The sequence below is a fragment of the Macrotis lagotis genome, chromosome 3 (genome assembly GCF_037893015.1).
Source record: "Macrotis lagotis isolate mMagLag1 chromosome 3, bilby.v1.9.chrom.fasta, whole genome shotgun sequence".
NCBI lineage: Eukaryota > Metazoa > Chordata > Mammalia > Peramelemorphia > Peramelidae > Macrotis > Macrotis lagotis.
The window spans coordinates 278,145,291-278,172,884 of record NC_133660.1 but is presented as its reverse complement, the minus strand read 5'-3'; the positions used below and the strand labels follow the sequence as shown (position 1 = coordinate 278,172,884).

The 27,594-nt window shown below is 46.8% G+C and overlaps 1 protein-coding gene across 7 annotated transcripts in view; it reads right to left on the bottom strand.

Moving 5' to 3' along the window:
* Positions 1-27,594, bottom strand: part of SHANK2 (SH3 and multiple ankyrin repeat domains 2) — a 675,055-nt gene that overhangs the window by 407,141 nt on the left and 240,320 nt on the right. For all 7 annotated transcript variants that reach the window (XM_074230853.1, XM_074230850.1, XM_074230845.1 and 4 more), the window contains exon 12: positions 16,144-16,477. In XM_074230853.1, coding sequence (XP_074086954.1) covers positions 16,144-16,477 — 334 coding nt within the window. The remainder of the gene's footprint in view (positions 1-16,143; positions 16,478-27,594) is intronic.

The following is a 27,594-nucleotide window of genomic DNA, read 5'->3' as shown; positions in this document are numbered from 1 at the left end:
ATTCATCTCCTTCAGTCTCACTGGAGAGACTACAACTGTAGAGTACTGGATAGAGTCTGCATGGTGGAATGCTTGGCCTGGAGTAGGCAGCTAAAAAAATGCTAGTTGGTCTACCAATTAAGCAGAAAATACAAGGAAATAGGAACCAACCATAGAATCCCAGAGTCAGAAGGGACCTGGAAGGACAAGTTTAATCCATCCCAGTGTAGATATCCATTGCAAAACCACTCCTGAGAGATTAGCTGGCCATGCCTTGAAGGCATCCAGGCAGAGACTCCAATCATGGAATCCAATGGCATCTAATCTCTCAGTAACTTTTTAATAATGTTTGTCCTTCATTTTTGAAGGAGAAGATGATATCAGAGAGGTAATGTCATGACAAGTACATGAATTGGATTGGGGGGGGGGGGCTGTGCTAAGTCACCAGCCTCACTTTCTCCTCCAGAGTCATCTGGGTCCAATGGCCAGATGTGAATCAGGATGACTGGAGATGGACCTGGATGGAAGTCAGTCAGGTTGAAGTGACTTACCCAAGGTCACACCCTTGCAGTGGATAGGGCACTGGCCTTGGAGTCAGGAGGACAGGAATTAGAATCCAGTCTCTGACACAATCTCTCAGGTCAATGACTGTGGATACCTATTCTCTGTAGAAGTTTAGGATAAGATGCTTTAGGAATCATATTCCCAGAAAGAAGCAAAAACATTTAGGAGGAACTCCAATGGGACTCCTTAATCAGAAAGACAAAAATCTAAATGTTTTAAAGAAGACAGGAATGAGAAAATGGGGGATGGGGAGAGGGACTTAAAGGAAGTTGAAAAGGGGGTATAGGGAGGGAAAAGAGAGAAACTGAGAGAGGAAGAGGGGAGGAAGAAAAGAAAGGAAAGAGTGGATAGAGGAAGGAAAAGGGAAAGAGGTGGAGAATTTTATTTCCTAGTTAGGGCCTTAACATAATAGGCCCTTCATACATTTTTGGGTGAATTTTATCCCATGTTCAGATTAGCTTATGGAAACTGAAGCAAAATTAGGAAGTGGTTGGCTGATTCAAGGGACAAAACCCTGATCAGCCTGGTTGTATCCTGGATTGGTCCTCAAATTGCAGGGTGAAAGTGAACTTGAGGGTTTCTAAGGCCCTTTTTGGATCCAATAGGATCATTTGGGGTATTGACAGCCCCGAGTACCTCAATGAAACTGCTCAGGAGCAGTTGGTTCAGTCACCCTCTAGCTCCCAAGGTCAGAGAGATAAATAAGACATCTTCTGACCCAAGTCTTCAGGATATTTCATTCTGAAAGTCAGTTGAGTCGGGCAAACTCATACTTTTAGGTCATTTTCCCAAAGCATTAATGAAAATGTGAAAAGCAACAGTATCATTTCAGATTTTTCATCCCAGGGATTCTTAATAAAATAGAATCCGGTAGACACAAACAAAGGAAGTCCATATCCCATGATCACAGTAATTCCATTCAATCCGCCATGTTCTAGTAAGAATGATCATTACGTACTGATTAGGCAGAGAAGGCCAGCACAGTTTGGAAGAGAGTTTCCTGCAACAAAAGGGCTCAATATGCTAAGTGCTTCTGCCTTTTTCTTGGTCCCCACTCAGTCATGCAGTATGACTAGAACTGGGGAATGGCAAGACCTCATTACACTTTCTGATGACCCAAAGGACAAAGGGATGCAGCAGGTTGGAAGCACCTCACCAATGACTTCTGGTGTGTAAAGAAAACATGTTTAATAGGGCACTTTGTTCAGCATCTATAGCATAGGGTGCCCGAACCACATAACTGAGCATTTTTTTCATGTCCTACCATGTCCCATAAAAAGCATCCTTAGGGATATGTGGGGCTGGGAAAAGGAAACGGAGCAAGGTCAAGGAGCAAAGTTAGGCAATGGAAGCTCCAGAGCTATTCTTCAAATTAAACGTCCTGGAGAAGAGCTCCCACAAGGTAGCTAGAGTCATGGAAATACATGAAGAGGACCCAGAAAGTCTCGCTCATCTATTTAGCTCAGCGAAGGAGCGGATAGAGGAGAAGGGAAATCAGTCTTGGCTCTTCCTGGTCATGGAAGGTATAACTGATACCAATTTGGAGGTCATACAAGGCCAGAGACAGGCATGATGGAAGAACAAACTTCCTCTACCCTTCTCCAGGCTGGACACCCAATTCTCTGGACTTTCTTTAGAGGCCATGCCAAAGCAGCTCACTCTCCCTGGAATTTCACATAACCTCTGGCTTTCCATCCTGGTAGAGCCCCCTGGCTCTTCAGCCTCTTCTTCTCACTGGCTGCATTCCTGGAGAATTGCCAGCTCAGTGGTCAGGACAGTCATGCCATCATCCCTCTTGAGGCTAGAGTCTTGCCACTTCAGATTTTCTCTGCTGTATCCCCACAGTGAGCAGCTTCATTTTTTTCTCAGCTTTCCCGGGCCCACCCCTGCTTCCTTTCCTATACTGTCTCTCTAGCCCTTCGATAGAATCTAAGCTTTTGGAAGGCAGGGATTGTCTTTCTGATCGTAATTGTACTTCCAGCACTTCAGATATGACCTAACACAGTAAGTGCTGAATAAATGGTTTCTTAAAGAATTACAAATAATCTACATATCAACTATAGCTATTTAGAATGGGGCGTCTCTGAAAGGAGATTTCCCTTCATTTAAGGTGTTTGCAAGGGGGTTGGATGCCTACTTTTCTGGGATCGGGGAGAGGGGATTCTTGTTCAGGAAATCCCGTGATGATGTTATTTTACAACATGAACGATGTCCATAGGGTAAAAAAGTGTGGATAGTTCCAATGTGCATCAGAGCAGGGGGTTACCAAGTCAAGAGAAGCCTGAACAGATCCATTCCTGGACATCGGAGCAGTTCTTAGACCACTGGCCAAGGGCCAATGCATACTTTGCTGGGGTTTTTTTGTTGTTATTTAGGCTGAGCTGATCTTTTGAGATTCTGCACATTTCTTATGGTCTGTTCCAATTCTCAGAAATCTTTCTGCAGGCTCCTTCATTCCACTGGATTGTTGGCATAGCCATAAGGCACATGGATTCCAAGAGGATTTTCCACTGTTTTTGAAAAGTAGATCACCGACATTCAATGCTCCAGAATCTCAGAGCTGGAAGGGACCTCTGCGGCCATCTCAGCTGATCTGAGTCTTAGCGCGAATCCTCTTCTACACGTCCTCCCCAAGTGGTCATTCAGATTTTCTCAAGAGATGTCTCCTGCAGGAGAGCTCACTACCTAGCTCACCTAGAGACAGCTCTCTGTTCAAAAAGCTAGACTTGCATCAAGGATAAATCTGTCCCTCTGTGATGTTTATCTGTTGTTTCTAGTTTGAACCAAAGAGATAGAATTGGATCCCTCCTCCATGAGAAAGCCTTTCCAAGTGCTGGAAGACTGACCATTCTCTAGTTTCTCCCAAAACGTCGCCCATCAATTTTAGTTCTTTCATTCAATGGTTCTCTACTGCATTGGATAGAGCACTGGCCTTGGATTCAGAAAGACAGGAGTTTGAGTATGGCCTCAGACATTTGACACTTTCTAGCTGTGTGACCTTGGGCAAGTCACTTCACTCTGGTGGCCCCACATCCAGGGCTATCTCCAGTCGTCCTGATTCCTATCTGCCACTGGACCCAGATGGCTCTGGGGGAGAAAGTGAGGCTGGGGACTTAACACAGCCCCATTTCACTCAAATCCAGTTCATGGACTTGTCATAGCATCACCTCATGATGTTCTTCAAAACTAAAGGACAAACATTATATTATTGTTAGACTCCTAGCCTCCCCACCCTGATCATCCCAGCTGTCCTCCAAATGTTTTCTAGTTCGTCAGAGTCCTTCTTAGGAGTGACACTCAGAACTTAGCTCAATGTTTGAGTTGTGGTCTGTCAAGGTCACAGTCTATGGCCCCCTCTATTTGATGTGATCTTCCTTTCTTATTGCGGCTTATAATAGTGAAATTTTTTTTTTTTTTGATTTCCATGTCACTGGTGATTCACAATCACCTTTTAGGCAACTACAATCTCCAGTCTTTTTCAGAAGAACCTGCCTTCCTTGCTCTGTTTTGCTTAAGTTGGTTTTTCTCTTTTTTTATTTGAATCAAATTTACCCTGGTAGATTTCATCTTGTTAAATTTGATCCATTACTTTAGCTTTGGGGAGTTGGATCCAATCATTCAAAATGTTAACTCTGCTTCCCCACGTTGCACCACCTGCAAATGTGACATGCATATTCTCATCCAAATCACAGACAGAAATGTTAAATAGCACAAGGCAAAACCTGGGGAAACTCCACTCAAAACTTCCCTTATGAGCAATGACTCCTCCCTCACTCCTCTTTTGACCTGGTTTTTCAATCAGTTCAGTAGTCACCTAAATTCTGTGGCTATCTCGTCCCTATCTGGACCCTGCTCTGGCAGATCTATAAAGGGAGCGGCCCTGAAGGTATGCCCTGACTAGCTTGTGTGGAAGTCCCTGACCCTTAGTGAGCAACACCTCCACTTCTAACTGTTCCATCTTTTTCATACCATCATGGATGATGGCCAGCAATCAATGACAAGCTCATGGTTCTTTGGTTTCCAGACTCGTTCTCCTTATTCAAAAATACAAATGGAATTGATATGAAACTGGAAAAAAAGAAGCATTGGATGAGAAACGATGAAATGGAAACTCTTAAGGAGACTTTTTTGAATTGATGAAAATTGGGGTGCAAGTAGAACAATGCGTACAATGAGACAAGATTGTCAAAAAACCACTTTGACCAACTTGAGTGATTCTGGAGGTCAAAGATGAAACCCGCCATCCACTCAAGCCAGAAAAGAGATGGACTTAAAATCAGATTGAGCAATATACTTTGGGACATGGCTGATCTAGGAATCAGTTATACTTGACTATGCATATTTCTTAGAAGAATAGGATTTTTTTTTTAAAATTCTCATTGTCCAATTGATTGGGGTAGGGGTGTAGAGGGGGGGAAGATATTTTTGCTTATTGGGAAAATAGCAAATTAAATAAAAAAATAAAGGTTCTCAACATTCCCCATTTACCATCTCCATTTCTCAATGCAAAAGTAAGAGAGTACAATGATCATTTTGGATGGAAAGTGAATGAGATTACACCAGATCATACGTGCCTGAGGGGGCCACTAAAGACCAAGGGGCAGATGGGTGAGAACAGAGAAAGTTCAATCAGGGCTAAAGAACAGCTCCCCACAAACTCCTTTTTATCTCTGAAACTTTCAGTGTCAAGCTTGGCTTGCTTCATAATATAGAACCAGAAATGCTCAATCTCACATGGAAGAAAGGCCTTTCACAGCTGCTTCCTAATAAATACGGCAGGATTTACTTGACAAGATATTTATAACGTGCTCACGTACAGGTCTATGTGCAAACACTCAGCTTTAGTGAAAAACAAAGAGTGTAAGGACATCCCCTCACAGTTGAAGAAAATGTACATCTAACACACCTCTGCAGTTCAAAACTGATCCTCCCCACCCAAAACTAAGACAAAGACAAAAAAAAAAAACAAACAAGGCCCCAATGACTGATCACTATATTCATACTTCCAAGGAGAGAATTTCATTTGATCTTCACAATATCCTGGCAGGTAGGCAGATAATAACAACATTATTCCTTCCTTTTTTTTTTACAATGGGGGAAACCAAGGCACAGAAATCTGATTTGGCCACAGTCATTCTGCCAGAATATGTCAGAATCCAGATTTGAATCCCAATCTTCTCCCCTCTTTCTGCTATGGGATGCTGACCCTCACATATCATCTTATGCACATATGGATAAGGCAAAACCTGAGATTTACAGCACTCATAATGTAACCAACACCTTCCATGCCCAGAAAAGACCAGGAGAAACCTCTCAGGTGGCAGTTAAGCTGGCAGAAGAAAGGCTCATGGCTGTGCAGCATTCTCTCAGAAGATAGTTCTGAGCCTGAAGGACGAGATCAAACAGCACCAATCTGAAACTTCAGCCTGAATACAAACTGACCTGAATGTTATAAAAAGCCTGTAGCCCTCCTCCCCCACCCCCCACCCCCAGGGGCTAAGGCACTCCAATGGATTAATCAGTACATTCACTGATTCCTGTGTCCAAAGAAAAAGAGACCCGCTGAGGGATGCAGCCAGCATTCCTGGCTGAGAGAGCCCAATAAGGGCAGGGCCAGGGATCAAGAGAATGGCAGGGGTGGGAGCCAAGGGGAGGAGTGCTAGGCCACTGAGCCACAGGACAGGAATCCAGGCTGGTTCGAGAGGGTCCAAGGAGCTCATCTAGGTGTGAAAGCTCATGACCAGGAAGAAGGGTTAAAATCCTGGACAAGTCCCTGGCAATCATATTATCATGCCATGATTTGAAAGCCAAGTCTTCCCTGGCTGGGGCTCCCCATATATCTTCTACTACCAGCAGTTTTTTGTCCTTCATTTCTGAAGAACACCATGACATCAGGGAGGTGATGCCATGACAAGCATGTGATTCGAATTGGAGTGGGGGGGGGGGGGGCTGTGCTAAGTCACCAGACTCACTTTCTCCTCTGGAGAAATCTGGGTCCAGTGGCCAGATAGGAATCAGGATGACTGGAGATGCCCTGGATGCAAGGCAGTCAGGATGAAGAAACTTGCCCAAGGTCACACAGCTAGTCTGAGGCTGGCTTTGAACTCCAGTCCTCCTGACTCCAAGGCCAGTGCTCTATCCCCTGCCCCACCTAACCACCAGCAACAAGAGCTGACATGTCGGCAGTCCTTTCAATTTTGCCAGTCCCTTGCAGCTGTTGTCCTCTAGGATTTAGAAGGGCCAAAGTGACTGAGGGTAGCTGGGGAGGATGGTGGGACAGTGGTGAGCAGAAGTTGGCTTTATCATCAGGAGGCAGTATCGCCCAAGGCAGAGAGTATTGAGATGAGGATGCAAAGATCTGGGCTTGAATCTCATTCAGCCCAGCCATGTATACCTAAGAAATCTGGTGTAAGGGATTTCTCCGAGCTTCAGTTTTCTCCTATGCAAAAATAAGAGTTGGACTTGATGAAATTAAAGGACCCAATTAATTCTGAATCAGTGATGCTCTGATCTTGCAATCAGAGAATTTGTAACATAAGTTTGGCAGAATGGAATGAGTTATAGTCTTGAAATCAGACGCGATGTGAGTTAGAATCCTGCCTCGGACATCTTTTAGCTGTGTGCTTCTGTTTGCATCAGCAAACTCCCGGGCTCACCGCTGGGTTCTTGTAGGAGTCAGAGATGATGTGCATAATGCTCTCTGTGCTCCTTCAAACAGAACAGAAATGTCAGTTGTGGGCATCAAGCCTCCAAATGGGCTGAAGAAAAGTTGTCTCCAATGTGCCTTTAGAGATTGATGCCAATGGCCCCCCCCCCCGGGAATGCTGCCATAGCCTTCCCACAAAGCCGAGCCCTGGATGGCAAGCTGAGGCCACTTTGTGGGTTGGCATCCAGAGGAAATCAATGTGTTGGGCCCCTGCTGGCCTCTGGACAGCCCACAGCTGCCAGATGTAGTGAAGGAGCCTGAAACATGGAGAGCAGAAACTGGCACCGATGCCCATGGAGGCGGAAGCAGCCGAACACAAAATGATGGATATCAAGGAAGCAAATATCTAAGACTGGCCCAGGAGGGAGCCTGGCTTTGCTTCAGAGTTAATGGCTCCTCTTTGGAAAGTCACTGGTCGATGGAAGGATGGGTAAGTCGCTCTCTAGAGAATGGCCAAGTCCAGATTTGAGCCTGGACCTTCTCATTCTAAGTCCAATGTTCTTAGTTGAGGAGCCTGCCACTCAAGACATTACCAAATACAGTCATACAGACATACATACATTAAGATACACATATGTGTATATGAATGCATGCAATCATGTGATGTATAAATGTAAAAATGGAACGTGGGAGAGCCAAGAATTCATTATGTGACAAAAACATTCCACACACAGAAAATGGTGAGAGGAAGAAAATGGAATGGGAAGAGCTGTCCTGAATCAGAGGTCCATCCGGGGAACTTGACTCGTCGCCCCTCTCATACTCAGATCAGCAACTGTGAGAAGCCCAACAGGGTTTTGTGTTCAACAGTGCTCCACGAAAGTCCTCTTCTGAAGCCTCAGGACAAAGAAGGTCAAAATCCTCTTGGGACATTGGAGAAATGGGAGGGAAATTAGTGGTGGGTCTCAAGGAGAGGGTTTATTTCCCTTTGCAATGGATGATATAGTGTAGCATTTCTCATTTAAAACTAAAACCTTCTTGGATGACTTGGGACACCCAGGTCTGAAGAATAAACCTGGGACCTTGCGATTCATGTCCCTTTGTGGCTTCAACCTATTTATTCCTGTTGATTGATCCTCCTTCTCCATACACGGTTATATTGCTTCAACCCTTCTCCAGAGGATCCAAAAAATGAGTAATGGAGGAATTGTTATAAGTTAGAATCTCAGAATGCTAGGGCTGAGAAATACCTTGGAACAGGCAATAATAGCAGTGAGATAGACCTTAGAACATGGGGTGTCAGAGTTGGGAGGGGCCTTAGAACATGAAATGTCAGGGTCACCCCATACAATTTTTTATTTACTTTTTAATCTATTTTTAGTTATTCTTTTCTGGTTACACATTGTTATCAGTAGTATGTAACCTCCTTGAGGGCAGGGAAGATTTCAGCTTTGGCTTTGTATCCCCGGGACCCCAAACAGGCCCTCGTATATGCTACATAAGTAATAAATGCTTACTGAAATGAACCGGTCATTATCTCACCCTGCCGCCCACCCCCCTTGTTGGTCATTAAGTCACTAAAGTGCCTACTGTGTGAGAGGTCAAAAGGAATAAAAATAACAAGAACAAAGCAACTCAAACCCATGAGGTCTGTATGTCCTCAAGGAGTTTCCATTCTGGGAGTATCCCTTCAGCATCAAATTTCCTTAGAATAATACATCAAATAGAACCAACAGACTGAACTCTCAAACGTCATCTCCCATATATACAGAACGTACCCTGAGCTTTAATGCACTCAAAATATTGACTCTGAGATGCTTAGGAATGAGCAAAGGAATAAGAAATGAGCCTCTATCATGTGTAGTCTTCCATGTTCTAATCCAACCTATGAAAACTGTGAGATGCTCTGAGGTGTCTAAGGGGAACTCACTTCCCCAGTCTGTCTACAGTAGCTCTAGACATCGTTCTCCAGGCATGGGGAATGGGTCCATCATTGGCCAAGGAATCCAAAATGGAATTCAGTGAGATCTAGTTCTCCCCTTCTGTGGCCTACAGTCGATAAACATATTGCTTCCATCTCACTTGGTCACTTCCTTATGTTTTCTTTCCTCAAGTTTTAACTCCTTTTAGACCATTTTAGAGTCTTAAGAGAACGAGGAGAGAGGGAGGAGGGTCTTAGAGCCCATTGAGTCCAACCCCTCCCACCTGAACAAGAACCCTATTCCTTGATGGCCCTGATGAGTGACCTCAGCTTGAACATCTCCAGAGAGGGGCCACCGTTACCCAACAAAGAAGATTGTTCCACCGATTCTGCATCTGCCTCACTGAAACTTCTATCCATTCTTCGTTTCCTACTCTAGGGGAACAAACTGTGCAGTAGCTGGCCAATAAATTGAATGACAGTAAGAGCCAGCACCTTTAAAGGTCACCTCATAATATCCCTATGAGCAATGTGCTGCCAGTGTCCCTATTCTACAGATCAAAAGACTGAGGCTCATTCAGGTGCAAGACCCTTTCATTCAGGTCCTAATCCCCCTCCTTGTAATGTCCTCCTCTCTCCCCATACTTTCCACATAACCTTTGCTCTGGCAGCTCCCTCTTTTGATCACTTTTTCACTCCCCCCCAATAACACTGTCAAGACATACATTCCAACAGACTAAATGTTCTGGATGAATACTGGCCCCAGCCACCATCAGCAACTCTCCCTCTTTCAACAGCTCCCCACCAGCGGGCCAGTCACGCAGACCCAGAATACCCATCACTGCCATTCTAGGTTCTCTCTCCAGAATGGAAGAAGAAGTGGCCTCACCTTTTTCCAGTGTATTGGAGCATCATGTCTCCTAAGTTTTAACTAGTCCCTGTTCACATAAACTACTTTCTTGAATGAAGTGAGCCAGAGAATCTCTATCTTGAGAGACAAAAGGAGATAGCTCCGGAAAGAAGAAAATTAACTTTGAACAGAAGTTATCTTTGTGCAAAGTAGAGAATGGAAACACTGGCCTTAGACACCAAGTAGTGCACCATACTGGATGCCTTACTATGACCTGGAAGGGACAGGAGGTTCCCTGAGGTGGCAGCAGTAGAGGGAAAGCTTTGAGCATCTGAGGAAGCTTCAGGGAGCCCTGGTCCTCCTCTACCACAGGCTGCCTTGTCCCTGAAGGGGTGTGTGTGTGTGTGTGTGTGTGTGTGTGTGTGTGTGTGTTTGGGGTTCAAGATGGATAGCAAGCTTTTAACCATGTCTCACAGAGTTATCTTCTGGCATCACTATCATTAATGCTAACCATTCTCATTTGTAAGGTATTGTTGCCCTTCAGTATTCTTGAAAGACACAATTTCTCAGAGGGGATTATGCAGACTATGACTGTGGGTAGGAGTCAGGGTAGGAGTGCTGGTAGGGAAGAAGAGGGAACCCCCACCCTGGGGTATCTCCAGTCATTGCAGAAATATTTCATTCAATAGCTAGTGATCTCATCATCCACAATGTGACAAAGCAACTTTTGCCAATCACACCTCAAACTCCATGGGGAAAGAGGGCCTCAGTTTTCATCTTTTCTCATTTGGCTAACTGTCTCTTTTCATTTCTCTGAAATCTAAGAATAACTCCCATCGGCAAAGTGCTTTCATCACAATCACACACCCTGTGTGTGTGCCACTAACAAAAATACCACTGCCATTTTATAGATGAAGAAATGGAGGTCTGAGAGGAGGAGGTGGCTTTCCCAGAGACACTGAAAAAGAAAGCTACAGTCACGACTTTTCCCCAGGTCTCACATCTCAAAGACCACTCCTCTATTGAGTGATAATAATTATATTACGCTTGAGGGCCTACTACCCTCTTTCCATCCATTTTCTCACTCAAATAACAAATCTATGAAAATGATGTTTTTATCCTCATTTTACAACTAACAGAACTAGCACCAAGGGCCACAGAGTCAGGAAGTATCCAAAGAATTTGAAGACTGGTCTTCTGAACTACCTGTCCGACACCGTGGTTGAACTGATTCTGGGTAGTTCTGTCTCCGGGTGGGCAGATCTGCCCACAGGATGAAGCACCCACTAGCTCTTCATAACCAAAGCTGCCCAGCTCCAAATATCTAGCCATGGAGTCCAGGAGGTGCACAGTCCATCTACAGGCAGAGAGAAGCACCCTGACGGCTAATCCCTCAGTCCCAGCAGTATCCCGTGGAACTCTGGGTCACCACTGAAAAGCTTCCCAAAAGAAGAAAGGGAAAGAAGAGGCTAAAAAAGTGGAGGGGAGAGGATCAAGAGAGAAAGATTAGAAAGCATGAAGGGGTCAGAGAGGAAAGGGTAAGAAGGTTGAAGCAGAGACTGCCACTGGGACCCCAAAGGCCTCCTGGTGGGCAAAAAAGAAGGGGGGGTCATGCCCAATCATCCCAAGCCTTCTTTTGGGGTCCTAATCTCTGCTATACCTGCAGAGAGAGAGAGAGAGAGAGAGAGAGAGAGGGAAGGAAAGAGAGACGGGGGGATGCAGAGTGTGTGTGTGTGTGTGTGTGTGTGTGTGTGCGCGCGCGCGTTACACAGGGGTGGGGGTCCAGAGACAGCCTGCTGATACAGGGCTTCCGGCGTGGTGCCACTGGGGATCATCTCAGTTCCCCCTTGCCCCAAGCCCTGCCTAGTAATCGACGGTGCCATTCCACCAGTAAAGGTTCCCCGCCAGGGCTCGATCCCTGACTTTTCCTTCCCCTGGCTGTGCTTTCAGAGCCAGCTTCCTCTTTCCAGTGATTTCCTTGCTCCTGGGAAGGTCTCCTTCTGGTTTCCCTCAAGCCTCAGCTTCAATCTTTCCTTCCTGCCCCCCTGCCACAGACTTTCCCTTCTGAGTCAGCTCTCATAAGCCATCAAGTGATACCTACTTCTTTTCATTCTGTCTTCTTCAGGAGATCAGCTGCCAAAGGGTTCAAATGGAGAAATCACAGGAAGGTGAAGCTGCAGTCACAAAGGGGGACAGATGGAAGGGATGCTCCCATGGACCCCGGGAAGCTGGGGTACAGCGATTCCTGCTACAATGAGGACTGCACAGGGCTCTGCATGGATGCATAAAACGGAGGTGTGCGGAGGAAACCAGGTCACCAGTGGCTAATGGTGGTGGGGAGGAGCATGGGGTATGACCGCTCACTCCTGCTCAGTCTCATGAGTCTGGATCCTCATGAACAAAGAAAACTAGGTCCACAGGACTCCCCTAAAGGGAGGTCTTGGTGCCCATCCCAACAGGAGATAGTACCTGGGATGGCACTTGGTTTGGGATTCACAGGAGCTGCCTCTCCCTTAGTCCTTGGGCAACCTCAGCTTGGCACTTTGCCTCCGGACCAAAGTTTCCTCCTCCATGAAACAAGGAGGGCGGGAGGAGGAGGACAGCTGCAATGACCTCAGCAGTCTTGCCCTTTCTAGATCTAAACTCCTATAACTATTTCAGTGGATGGACTGCTGGGCCTGTGACTAAGGAAGAGTTAGGGTGAGGGGAGATTCTGCCTCTGGCCCTCAGCAAGTGGTGACTCTGGAAGCTACCTCTCTGACCCTCAGTCTCCTCATCTGTACAATGCAGATAACAATTGCTTCCCTGCCTGGATCCCATGGGTGCCATGAGGAAAGTGATTTGTAACCATCAAAATGCCACGCACGATGGCCACAACTTTTCTTGCGTAGAAGAAGACAGATATAGATCCTTCTTTCATCTGATGCACGTGCAGATCAAATTGAATTGATCAGCATTTATCAAGTGCCTACTCTGTGTCATTGGGCATAGACAGTTGAGTCTGAAGTCAGGATGACTTGAATTCAAATCTAACCTCAGTCATTTCCTACCTGTGTGACCTTGAAAAAGTCACTGAACCAGTCTGCCTCAGTTTCCTCATCTATAAAATGAGCTGGAGAAGGAAATGGCAAAACCCTCTTGCATCTTTGCCAAAAAACAAACCCCAAATGAGGTCATGAAGAGGTGGACACAATTGAAAAATGACTGCTGTGGGCACTGCCAAGTGCTCACAAAGACAAAAATTGTCCCTGTCTGTAAGGAGCTCATGTTTTAAGGAAATAATTAACATGGAAATAATTAGATATGAGGAAGAGATGGAAGGCCGACTCAGAGAGGAAGGAAGGGGAAGACTTCTGCAGAAGGCAGGACTGAGGCTGAGACTTGAAGCACGTCTAAGGAGTGAGGGCATTCCCGGCATGGGGGCCAGAGACTGCAAAGGTCTGGAGGTGGGAGATGGAACATGAAAAAGTGAATAGATCAGTGGAGAAAAATCATGAGGGACTGGTGCCAATGGACTTTAAATTTGATTCTGCAGATAAGAGGGAGACACCAGGTTTACTGAGGAAGTAGGAGAGATATTGCCATTTTAGGAAAGTCAAGCAAGCTGATAGTCACTCCAACTAGGCAAATAGGCAAATGGTCTGGAAATGGTGGGACCCAGAACCCTCCCCTGACTTGAACCCCACTCTCCAGCTCCTTTTCATATACAGTCTTATCTTCCCCTATTCAAATGTCAACTCTCGGAGGGTGAGGGCTGTTGAATTTGCTTCTCTTTATCTCCTCAGTGCAGAGCCCACGGACCAGTCACTGGATAAATACTTACTCTGTCTATCCTCTATTTATTTGTGCTCTCTTTCTGTCATCTATCTAGCTTTCTGTGTGCCAAGGTATCCCCCCTCCCCCTCCCCATCTCTCTGTCTCATCACCCCAGCTCTGAATCTTTCTAGGAGGGTCCTGGTTCTCAGGCATCTCCTCTTTCCCACCAGGCTGTACCCACTCTTTCAGCCAGACGCTGCCACTCCTAATTTCCAGTTGCCTTTTCTCTGTTGACTTTATCTTTAGAAGATGAGCTTCCCGAGGGCAGCCACCACCTTTCTTTGGCTTGGATTTGTAGCCAAGTAGTTAGCATAGCACTATGGAGAATTACGTGAGGGGTTCATACAAACCGCAGGCTGCCTTGACTCTGACCTCCTTGGCCACCCCAAGAGTGGGTCCGGCAAACTGCTCCTGTCCTAGGGTTCAGCTCCTCTGCCTCTCCCAAAGCTGCCCACAGAGACAGTGACCAAAAAGGGAGCGGAAAGACACAGTGGCCACATTCACACTCGGTCCCTCTGGCTTCCTCCACCACCATACACACACACACACACACACACTCTTTCTCACACATACATACACATACTTACTCTCTCTGACACACATCCAGAGCACACTGACACACAACACCAACACACACACACCCTCTTTCACATTACACTCACACACATGCACACACACATCCTCACACTCACACACACAGCAGGCAGACACTCTCACATTCACATCATCCACATACTCTCACACACACAGACACACAAAGACACACAGACACACACACAGCCCTGCCCCCACACACTCATAGAACAGGTAAGGAGAACAGAGAAATGCCTGCCTGGTTCTCCCTCTATCTGTGGCTCTGGCTGGAAGATAAAAGAAAAGAGCTAATTGTCAGAAATCTCCCGGAATGCCCCTGGGGTTCCATTTCCGGCTCCACACTCTTCAGTGGAGGCTTTGCCAAGGCTCGGGCGAGCTGTCTTTAGCATCTTATTAAAATCTCATATCCAGGAGAGTAGAAATATCTCCCTTGGGAATCGGTGCTATATTAGTGACTAAGGCCCCCAGCAGATCTCCCTTGGGCCTTGTGGGACTCGTGCCACTGAGGTCGACATCATTCTCAGCTCCTAGGACTTTTGGCCTAGGTTCCTGAGGCTGAGCCTCACCCTTGAGGGAAGAATAAACTCCACCTTTCCACAGGGTTGCCCAAGAAGATGAACTGGCCCAGCAATGGCAGAAATCTGGTGACGTTCTGGCCCAAGTAAAGTAAGGGGAGACACTGGAGACACTGGGAGACACTGGAGACACTGGGAGACACTGCTCCCCCTGCCCTGCCTTCCGCCACCGGCCCCCTGAGCAGCAAGGTCCCCTCCTGAGAGTGCCTGGCTTGGGGGAGGCCCCAGACATCCATCTAGCACATTTAATGAACTTGATAGGTAATGGAGCCATTTGGCAGGATCCCAACCACATACACATATGTGCATACACAGGAGGAAGCAAACTACCACCAACAGAAAATCCAGTTTTCCTTCTGTCCTTAACACCACCTTGGGACCCAGGGGACGATCCGAAGTCATGCCTAACCCCTAAGACCAAGGATCAAAGAAGTTAGAGCTGGAAGGAATTTAGAGATTCCCTATTCCAACCCCTGCATTTTACAGAAGAGGAAACTGAGACTCAGAAGGGTTAAAAAGCTGGTCTAAGTTTATATAGCGAGGGTTGCAAACCAGACCATCTAATCTTGCCTCTTCCCACCTCTGACCTGAGCCAGATACAACCAGCTCCAACCCCAGTGGGGAGACTGAGGGTGATAGAGGAGAGGAAAAAGTCTGGGATTTCCCAGGAAACACCAATTTCTGATGAACCCAAGGTATCTAACAAGCTTATGCAGCTCAAGACTTTTGGTGTCTTCCACTGGTGGTAGCAGGAAGCAAAGATGTAAGAAAATTTGAGCTTGGGGCTTTGATTTGAGGCCGTTACGGGAGGAGTTGCTTCTACCTCACCAGTCCTAGGGCCCCATGGAATACTTCCCTCGCAATCAGTAGAATCATTACTCTGAGGCCCTGTGTGACTGAAGGACTGCTCAGTCCTACCGGGGTGATCCCATGCAAGTCCCCTCACCTCTTTGTGCCTCAGTTTCCTCCTCTATAAAATGAGGAGGTTGGAGAAAAGGATCTCTTAGATCACTAAAACATCTCAAAATTCCACCTTCTTCAGCACACTGGACTATACCACCAATAATAAATGTATTTATAAGAGACTTCTCAACAAATGTGTCTGGAATCAAAATGATGCTTAGCCCTACTCATGGTTCTAAAGGATATGCATTAAAAGGCTAGGAGCCTCTTGCCCTTGGCCAGGATCCCAAGTCACCTGATGTGCCGCTGTGCCTGTGGCAGTGCCTGCTGCTGCTGCTGTCTCCTGGCATCCTCCCCGAGCCGGTTCAGTGATGGGGAGCGGCTCCGAGGCCCCGGCGTGTAGCTTCCAATGGTTTTTACTGTGCCATTGGGGTTGCCCTGCATCTGCTGCAGGAGCTGGGGTGAAAGGCTGCGGTGGGAAGAGGCCGAGGAGCAGACGGACCACTCAGGGAGGTTGTTCACATTGAGGTTGTTATCACTGTTGGAGCGCAGCAGGACTCGGGGGGCCGCCAGCGTGCTCGGGGGTCTCCGCCGCCGATTCGAGTACGTCGGGGCCTCTCTGAATGGCACTGGGTAACAAGAGAAAAAGAGAGAAGGGACAGTGAGAGCAAGCCTTGTGGTGGAGTCAGGAAGACCTGGGTTCGATGACCTGCTGTGTAGCCTTGGCAGCAATTTCATTTCTCTGAGCTCAGTTTTCTCATCTTGGAAATAAGCAGCTTGGACTTGAGTGTCATTGAGCTGCCTTCAACATCTAAACCTAGGATTCTACCAAAGGAGTTTTCTTTTCTTACTGAAGGAGAAAAGGTTACTACTCCATTTGCTGAATCAAAGTTCCCATGTATTTGGTTCAATAGTCATCCATTGATCCATCCACCTATCTGTCCATCCATCCATCCATCCATCCATCCATCCATCCATCCATCCATCCATCGGTCCATCCATATATCCATCTATGCATCATGCATTAAACCCCTACTGCTCAACTTCTAAGGATGCAAGAACATTCTCTACGACACTCCCCACCCATGATCACACCATTTTTCCTGGAAGAACTCCAGTTAGGGAGAACTCTTTTTCCTTCTGAGCTAGCAACCCATCCTTCTCATTGGGAGGTTTTGCTCTGAACTTATCCCAACATTGGTCTTACTGAAAATCTCCTTCATTGTCCTAAGCAGAAAATATCTAATTCTTCTTTCATAGGACAGTCTTCCAAATACTGGAAATGGTTATGGTAACCCTGCCCATCTTTCTATTCCCCAGGTTTCTCTTTTTCAAGCTAAAAACATCCCCTGGTTCCTCCAACCAAGCCTTATGTAGCATCATGTGAGGGCAGTGGGGAGGACCTAGAGTTTGTAGTCACAGGGTTCAAATTCATGTTGTACCACTAAATTGCCTTGTGATCCTGGGCCAATCATTTCCCCTTCTTCAGCCTCAGTTTACTCCTCTGGGAAATGGGGGAGTTAAACTCTAGATCCTTAGAAGATCTTCCAGCCCTAAAGCTATGGCCCCATGATCTTAAAGTCTCCCACCAACCTAACGACCCTCCCCTGGATATGCTAGGCTTTAGCTATGACCTTTGTCCAATGTAGTGGTATTCCAAACTAGATCCTATCCTTCAGATAGGTCTGACCAGGACTGCGCAGAATAGTAGGAATCAAGCTGGTCAGTCATCTAGCCCAAACTTACCAAGTCAGGAAACAAGACACAGAAAGGTGACGTGATCTGAAATCATATCCTCTCACCAAGTCCACTACTTAACGGCTAGGTGAATTTGATCAAATCTGCTCATGGCAGCCTCAATGTCCTCATCTGTAAAATGGGAAGAGTACATTTACCCCTTCCATCATGAGATGCGTCAGCATCAAAGACGGCAACATTTCTGCCTCCAGCTCTTCATGTTCCCATGGACCATATTTTCCATGGGGCTTTCTTGGCAAAGAAACTGGAAGGGTTTACCATTTCCTTCTCTAGTGGATTCAGGCAAACACAGTTTAAACAACTTGCCTGGGATCACTAGATAATGAGAAGCTGAGGCTGGATTTGATCTCAGATCATCCTGTCTGCGGTTCCAATGCTCTTTCCATTGAGTCACCTAGCTGCCTCCTAAGTAACATACACAAGCTAGATAATGGAATTATTAGAAACTGCAAAATTAAATCAAAAAGCAAAAAACATTTCGACCTTCCTCTCATTATACATTTTAGGAAAATGCATTTCCAGTCAACTTCGGCTCACTTGATGGGAATCTGCCTTCTCACTCCCATAAGAGGAACAAAATGGGTGGGAGGAGGACAAAAATCAAATCCTTTGAATAGATTTAAAAAAAAAACAGGTGAGCTCAATTTATGGAGCTGAGCAGAAAGATGTGATTTTTCTCAAATACCTCCACTTAGCATAAGAAAATTAGGGAAATCTGACCTTCCAACCTACAGTTAAGATCCTTTAAAATCTGCTCCTCAACCTGAGAAACTAAACAGAGAGTAATGGAAGATGCCTATGTTGCACTTACCACTTTTTACAAATATTATCTCATCCTCACAACACTATCCAAGGTAGGTGCTATTATTAACCCCATTTTACAGTTGAGGAAATTAAAATAAGACAGAAATTAAGCGACTTGCCCACTTGTCCCACAAATATTAAGTATCCAGGATTTGAACTTGGATCTTCATCACCTCAGGCCTAAGGTTCTGTCCATTGTGCTGGCAGTTGCCTCCTCTCCCTGAATTGGAATCATAGACTTGGAGCAAGAAGGCCCTTTAGAAGCAACCCAGTACACCATTTAACAGATGAGAAAGCTGAGGCCCAGAGAGGTGAAGTTACGATTGCCCTGTTGCCAAGAGAGTCAGGATTCGAATTCAGGTCTTATGACTCCCAGTTCAGCTCTGACACTGCTTCTCATTCCTGGATGACCTTGGACAAGGTACAACTTTCCCAGGTCTCAGTTTCCTCATTGTGAAATGAGTGAATCCTCAGGTACTTTCCAGCCCTGGATCTATGGTCCTATGATACCAGTAGGGGACTGCCATTGGCCCCTCCACTTCTCTATCCTGTTTGACCCACAATAAAACTTCAGTTTGCATTAGGTTGGAGAGGAAGGGCTGCCCAATCAGACTGCTGACTTATGTTCAGCCTGTAGTGCACCCCCCCAAAAAAAAATTCCTGACCGATGGTCATTTGATTGCCCCTTGAACACTGTCTGGGATGGGGGAGCTCACTACTTCTCAAGGACCTTTTTCTATTGTTGGACATCGCAAGTCAGAAAGTTCATTCTTTAGCTAAGCTGAAATCTTAGAACCTGCACTCAATGATCCTATTTCTTTCTTTTTTCCCATTCACACAAACCCAGTCTACTCTATTGAAGAATGGCACTTTCTACTCAAGCCACAGACTTTAATCTGTGTTATAAAACCTTTTTTGAGTGCTAAGTCACAGCAAATGCCTTCTAGGTCTTTCTAGGACAGCAGGTTCAATGCTACTTGAAACTGAGGGTCATTATGTGGCCGGTGATATCTATCATCTGGAATATGAGCCACCCTCTCTGCTCTGTAACCCCCTGAAGCGAACTCATAAAGGAGTCTTGGAAGAAAGAGATAAGGCAAAGCAAACCAGTCCTTGTTCTTGCTCCTGGGAGAGGGGTCCCCCCGCCCACCGGGGCTCCTGGGGTCCGACCTGCCAACACCCTCTTTAAGAGCCGTACTCTCTAGACACTCATCTGGTCTGTCCCAAGAACAAAAACTTCGTTCAATAAACAGGCCACAATAAAGGAGACTGAAATAAGTATCCCCGAGAGAATGAGGGTCTGGAGAGGAGAATTTTAATTTCCCCAATCCCACGAAGAACCAAGGCAATTAAAACAAAAAAAGGTTTGCAACATCTTTCCTGGCATGAACACTTAAGGCCCAGTGTTGATAGTTCTTGCTGACAGCTTAACAGGCTAAAGGAAACTGGAATTGGAGAGGAAAATGGAACACAAGAGAAGAGGATAGATGGCATAATTTCTCAGGACTGGTTTGCACTTGTCTATTAATATATTGGGACTAATTTTCCATGATAGCTGCAAAATTGGAAAGGAAACTCATGTGGAATATCTCATTTAAACACAGTCCTTCCCCCTCCCTTCCTTCTTCCCTGTATCTCTCCTTTCTTCCTTCCTCCCCCTTCCTTCCCTTTCTCCATCTCGCCTTCCCTCCTACCCTCCTTTCCTTCCTTTCTTCCTCTTTCCTTCCTTCTCTTCTACCTCCCTCCCTTCCTTCCTTCCCTCCTTCCTTCCTTTTTCTTTGGAGGCAAGGGAGATTCTGCTATTTCATTGATGATAAGGAACTTCCAGTGTGGAAATTCTTTCCATTTAGATGGCTTATTTGCAAGTTAGACTTAGGAGACTTCGTGTCTGGACCCTAAGATGTCTTGAACAGTTGAGTCAATAGGCATATATTAAGCACCTACTATGTGTTCATCCCACTCAGTTATTATGTGCTGTTAGCACACAAATCTCATAGGGCTGAGCAAGTCTTGGGCATGAGGCTGGCTGCCTATTCTCTATGGTACTTTCCTATCTCTGCCATCTGAAAAGCTCGCAGAGGAAGAGATGCTGAAGCCCATTCTTCTCCCTTTCTCCGGAAGCCCTGGCCTCCCAGGGGCCCAAGGCTTGGGAGTAGGAGGGACTTCCTAGCTTGGCCAAGCCCGCTGTCTTATGGAAGACAGTAAAGGTCTGGGAAGGGAAGGGAAGGAGGCTGCCCCAAGTCTCCTGCCAGGATCGGAATGCTGTGCCTCCGGATCCTCTGCTCTCTCTTCACTCTGCCCAGCTGGTACAACACAACAATCCTTTTAATAGTGTACACACTCCAGCGAGCAGTAAAGGGCAGAGCACAATTTGGAAACATGAGGGAATGCAAAAAAGCATCCAACTATTTCCTGGGGAATTTTGCTCAGAATCAAGCTTTGATTAAATACAGCCGGTAAGCATTTTAAAATGGCACATCAGGGAAGTAATAGTCTTTCCAATTAAGCAATAGCTCCATCTCCTACCCCACCCCCCAACTCTCTGTTCTCTGCATCGGAGAAAAGGAGAGGGGTGATGAGGCAGCAGAGAATTTTCAGTGTCCAACTTTCCTTGGCAGTTTCCCAAAGTGAAACCAGGACATGGCAAGGAGCTTGCTCAGGGGAAAGGGACAGTTTAAAAGGCATCATTAAGAAGGAGCCTTTCCTTGAAAGAGTCAATATTAGAGTGACTTTGGAAATCTAGAAGACAGCAATCTTGAAATGCTTCAAAAGCGTGGCAGAAAGCACTTGAAGTTCTGTCCTGATGCTGTTGTGGGGGCTGAGCCGTGAGAGGTCAAGGGAGAAGGGACAGTTCTTTGGTGGAGTGTCAGTGAATAAAAAACAAATAAATCACTGCTGGAGTTGGTTTTTTAAAAATTCTCAGTAGATGAAAACAACACCGGTTATCCCAGAATAATTTTAGTTCTGCCAGGAAAAGGGAATAAGTGATACAGCCTTGGCATCCACTTCTGGATTGGCAGTTCTAGCCTAACCATGCAATGGATCTTTTTCCTCTTGATGGATGCTTTGCGTTTCTGGGAAGAGGCCCAAATCCTCTGCTGAGGGAGGCTTCTAGTAGACATTTACCCTCTACTGTTTTGGAGGAGCATCACTTATCTTCTGGACAAGCTCCTGGGGGTCAGCAACAGAGAAGTCATCAACTGCTCGGGGAAAATAAGCAAGATGCGTGTGACACCTCACCCCAGGGAAGATGCTTGTTCACATCACTCTACCTTGCCTTTGCCTTTCCCATCCCTAGGATCATTCTGATGAATTATCACTTTTCCAGCCTATGTGACAGCATATGACAAGAATGTCCTTGAAAAAGATGGATGGCAACTGGGGGAGAGGCTGTATCTGTTAATGGGAGGCAAAATATGTCCCCCAAAGGCAACTCATCTTGAAAGACAAGGTAGCATGGTATAGTGGATAAAGCTGGGGAACCTGGAATCAGAAAAACCTGAGTTCAAAGTCACCTCAGGCTCTAGGTAACTCTTAACTTCTCGGAGACTCAACTGCCCCATCTGTATGAATATAGTGATGATGTCTACCTCAAGACAGTTGTGAGGCTCCAATGAGATTCCTTTGGAAGCCTTAAATGGATGGCAACCAGCCCTGACAAGAGAATGTGGACAAAGCCAGCAATGGCAAATCTTCATTTTTATCCCCCAGAGAGGACGTGGGGACAGAGGACTTGGGAGAATCTAGATGCCAGAGCAGCTCCTTGCTCATTCTATGTCCTTGCTCAAGTCCCTTAAACTCTCTGAGCTTCAACTACCTCCTTATGAGGTTGGAATCTAATCTAGACCCCCAATTTTGCAAATCTCTGATGGAAACTCCACAGTTCATATTAGTTTTCAGTAAAATCAAGAGAGCAATCCACACAAATAGCAGTCAGTCACTGAAATTCAAAAAGGTCCTCCCTCCAAGTCCCATGTGGAAAAGGAAAGGGCATGCAAAGCTGCTAATATTCAAGAGAAGGCCAGGGCATTTTAATACTTCTTAAAAACCACTAGCACCCCAAAATCGAGCTTCCTGAAACAGAAACATAGAAGATGCATAAAAATGACCATTGGCTCTTTCATGCAGCTGAGACCCACAGTTCATGAGTTTCCCGCCTGGTTCCTCTGAGTCCCCCCCCCCCCCCCCGCCCCTCTTCATTTATTGAGCAGAGAGCTTAGGGCTAGGAGCCTTTTCCCAAACCAGTCCTTTCCAAATAATGAATGATTCCTTTCACTTCTGAAGAGGAAGATTCTCTGATGGAGAAATTACTCACCTAGAAACATTCACACAAAGCTGATGGGGGCAAAAAAATTAAAACCAACCACGTTTCTGTCCAAAAATGATTAATATTTCACCCAACTGTTCTCCCCCCCCCCCACTTTTTATTCCTGGCGATTTGCAAAGTGTAAGTGGGTGGGTATTTTCTTAGCTCTGTCTTACATGAGTTATTTATATTCCTTTCCACAATAAAAATCCCATAAGGTATGACAAGGAGCGTATGGACCCCCCCCCCCCCAAGTCAGCTCTACACTGTCTGGCTCATCCATTCCATCAGAGTCCGGAGAGAGAAAACTCAAATGCTGGGGAATAAATGAGACCCCCAAGCTTCGAACCATTCCATTTGGCAATCAGGATGGTCCAAGTTCTTGGCCAAGTCCTCAGTTGCCCTTTAAGCCTACTGAAGGACCAAAGTCGAGTCATACCCATATCCCAGGACCTCCTTTACCAACACAGCATGCAAGAGAGCCACCTTCCCAAGCATTCAGGGAGCTCGCTAGACTTTCCTGGAGGAAGCAGCAGCCTTGATAATGCAAAGAAGCAGCAAGGGCTGCCACTCCAGTCCTTCACTTTTGCTGCTAAGTGGTCTTTCCTGCCCCCCGCCCCGAGGCTCCTCTTCCTCCCCAGAGGATGAGAAGGATTTCTGCTCCACTGTCCGATCCGTCCTAAGCAGCCACGGTTCCACCTCCCCATGCCCTCCCAGGCTGGCAGTCGTCCCCGTCAGCAACATCTCCTTACCTTCCTTCTTTGTGAGGGCGCTTAACAAAGACTTCATGCTTCCCCCTTACTTTGGAAGCTGTGCCTGCAGCCCAGAGCCCACTCGGCTGGCACCCCAGGTACTCAGGGCTTCCGCCTCCTGCACCCTGAAAGAGGCGGCAGGTTTCTGGGCAGGGCGCAGTCTTGAGCCTTGCTGGGCACGCCAGCCCCAGCGCTCTGGTGACAAAGCCCACCCCATATTCTGTCTGTCAGCTGGGGGGCCGCCGAGCCGAGCCGGGCGGAGGCTGGGGCCGCTCTCAAAGCTGGCTGCCTCTCACTGGCCCGGTCATGTGAGCCCGGAGGCAGGAGCCTCCTCCCAGGCAGGAGCCTCCCAGGCAGGAGCCTCACAGGCAGGAGCAGGCAGAGTGAAGTGGCAAGCCGGAAAGCCTGGCATCACCCAGCTGCAAGGCTGGCATCACCCGGCAGTACTGGGGAGGGGGAGGACCCCGCCACGGAGCTGGCGCTGGCCAGCAGCAGGGACTGAGGGGAGACACCCCACCGACAAAGGAAGGGCTCAGCCGGGAGGGGGAGGGAAGCAGCAGGCAACTTCTTAACTCTTGGGGGGTTCGGGAGAAAAAGCTGCCAGGGAGGGTTTTCTCTAAACGCAAGAAGCAGCAGCCAGAAGGGGTGGGGGTGGGGAAAGGGGTGGGAGTCCTTGGTGGTGTTGCCTGTCTGCGTGCAGCCGAGCCCCCAGGGAGCATTGAAGGGCGCACTCAGGCCAATCCGGCCCCATGGAACGTCCGCCCATGACCCAAATTTCATCCATCAGGAAAGCCATCAGGTGCAGGCAGCCTCCCGCCTGCTCCCCGCCTCCCCACTGGGGCGAATACACTGCCAGAATCTGGGGAGGGGGGGGCTGTTCCCCTTTTCTGAGAGAATTAAGACAACTCTGGCAACCCAAGCATCCCAGGAAACGCACTGCCATGAACAAAATGAGCATCTCCCCAGCATCTTGCCCTGAAAAGGCAGTCCTGGGGAAATGGGGATTGGGGGAGCAGGGAGGTTTTTGTAAAGGTTCCCAGGGGTTCACCACGATGCCCACAGGCAATGTTCAGGCATATTTCAGAGCTTGGGGGGGGGAGCAAACCCCTTGTCCTATTTGCATAAAGATGCCTTTCGACTAGAAGCTCTGCCTCTACACTTGGGCAGGCTGGCACGAGGGGGGAATGGCCTGGCACAGCAGCCCATCTCCTGGCCGGTGGCAGCTGGAATGGAGTTGCTAAGAGATCAACATCAGAAATAAATGTTTAAAATAAGAAAGGGAAGACAACCGAACCACTCAGGGTTGGCTTCCATATGGCTGACATACTATGTGTCAAACAGAACGGGGCTGGAAAAGGATGAGGAGAGGAAGGTACAGAGCCAAGATGCCCCCCCCTTGGGTGGCACACCAGGTCTGGGAATATCAGGGCTCCAGTCTAACCAGTCCAGGCCTCCCCATCCAAGCCTTCCTCAAGAAGGAGGACAGGAACAAAAAAGGTTGCTCTGTAGCACACCGCGGCAGAATGGCTTGGGGGAAGTCATGGGGAGGGAGAAGGCTGCCAGACAGTGAACAACAATGCCTCCTCTTCAATCCTCTCCATTTCCAATTTCCCTGCTGGCTGTGTCTGTAGCCTACCCTTCGCCTACCGCTGCTAATTCTTTGTACGAGTTTTCTCCTATGTTTGCAATGTCGTCCCTCACATCCTTTCAAAGACTTCTCAGGGGCCACCTTCCATCCCCCATGCTGAGCTGCCACCCTCTCCTTTCTGCAATTATCTTGACTTGTTCACTCTTGATAGTTTATTTATTTACTTTTAGGCCTGTTACCTGGAGGCCCCAGTCCCTCTCCCAGAGACGGAGCAGAAAATATTTCATTCGGATCTTGGCACTCTCCTTGACTAGCACATTGCCACTTAACTGAATGGAAACGGACACAAAACATTCACAATCACAAAGCATAACACCAGGACCACTTCGGAAAGGGTGCTTCCGCTCCTGCTTCTGCCCACGTGCCTCAGCCTCTTCATACTCCACGCAAACAGCTACTCCCTATCTCCTGGTCACAGAGCGGGCAGTTAATATCTTGAAAGATTCCTGCACCTGAAATGGTCCCCAGCATCTCTCCCTACTGAAATCTACTCCTAGCCCCCCAATCCTGACCAATTCCCCCTTCCCTGATCTCACCAGTTGAGTTTCCTGACGTCACGTAGCACTGATAGCTAGCTATTTTGGATTTTTCTCCAACTACATTCAAGTTTCATGATTGCAGAATCTCAGATGTACTAGGGACCCCAGTGACTGGCCAGTCCAACTCCAATCCAAAATAGAGGGACGGTGTCAAAAACCTCCTTATCTCTTCCCCTGTTCCAGAACACAGAAGATGGCAACTGTAGGTATTTATTCCGTGCTGGAGATGAAAGGGATAAAATGACTTCTGAGATTTGGGCTGAAAATGCTTTGGCTACCTGGGGCAAAACCCAAGCTTTTGAGAACTATGTAGCAGCTCCCTTCAACAAATGTATAAGTATGTTTTTCACAAGCCCCTATTGGGGAAATCACATTTAATAGAATGCAAACTCCTTGAGGGAAGGGGCTGCTTTTCTTCTGCCCTTGGATCCCCCGCATCTTATCCAGGTCTGACACATGTTACAATTAATGGCCACTTGTTGATGGAATCTGGGACAAGGATCCCAGGAAGCCAGCAAGGGAGAGAATCGTAGATTTGGAATGCTGCGACCCACTCAGGGTCAGACACTGAATAAGTGAGGCAGGATTCAAACCCAAAGATCCAAAAAGAAGAGGCAAGAGAAAGACTCATTTTTCCAGGGAAACTCTAAGTGAAGAGGGAAAGGGTACAATTTCGCTGGGGCTTCAGTGAATGAGAAACTCCTCATGTCTAGATTCAGGTTCACAGTAGGAGGACAAAACTAGAATTTGCCGGAGAAGGCTGGATTTATTCAGGCTGGGCAAAGAGGGCTTGCCACAGTGAAAGATCTCTTTGGAAATGAGAATAGGAGGATTCTGCTTTGCTGAGTGGAAACCTCAAAAAGCTAATATTAACCGAATCTTGGAGACAAATATGCATTCTTTCTATTTTTAGGTGAGTGTGCATTTTTTGGGGGGGACCAGTCTACATGCCAAGGGATCCCTTTGATATCCATACTGGTGGGGATGACAACCCTTCTCTAAGAAATGGGAAAGGTTCCTGAAATGTTCTCAGATCTCCAGAAATTGGTATGATAACTGAAACATCATGTCTCAAAAATGTAGATGTTGTCACAAATGAAGGAATATCCAGGTGCAATTTTAGTCTTTGGGAAAGAATATGGGATGTGATTCAAATGTTTTCATCCCTTTTGTTCTCATGAAATTAGGAAGACTTTAAATGACCATTAATAAAATCTATCGGCCTATTCTCACTGGTAGTGCTCTGGAGAAATACAAATAGGGAGAGAGGAAGGGAGAGGGAGAGGGAGAGGGAGAGAGTATATCTTAGGTTTTTGCTAGGCAATGGGCCCAAGGCCACACAGCTAGGTAGTTATTAAGTGTCTGAGGCCAGATTTGAACTCAGATACTCCTGACTCCAGGGCCAGTGCTCTATCTGCTACACCACCTAGCTGCCCCTGAGGGTATATTTTCAAAAGAGACTTTTAGAAAGGTGGATGTGGGAAACCCCATAAGCCACCCTTACCCCATGAAGAAACTTCTATTAATGCTAACTTAATCAATTAAGCCCAGTCTACATGCTAAGGGCAATCAAACCATGAGGACCCTTTAGCATGAATGCTGGGCAGTTCATAACACACAGGAGTCACAGTTAAACATCACAGATCAAAGATGAGTTAAAGCTGAAAGGGACCTTAGGGAGGTCATCTCATTTAGCATCTTGCATTTTACAAATGGGAAAATTACTTCCTAAAGAAGAGCACTGATTTCCACAAGATCACTCAGCTCATCCGAGGGAGGACTGGGACCTGAACTGAGGTTTCCCAGGACCATTCAACTCACAAGTCTCTGTACTATGTTACATTCAGATTGACCAGGACTGTACATACTGGTGCAGAGACATTTGTCTTCTTCTCTGGTTTACAAAGCCTGCTCTTCTGATGTTCATGAGGGCCCTTCA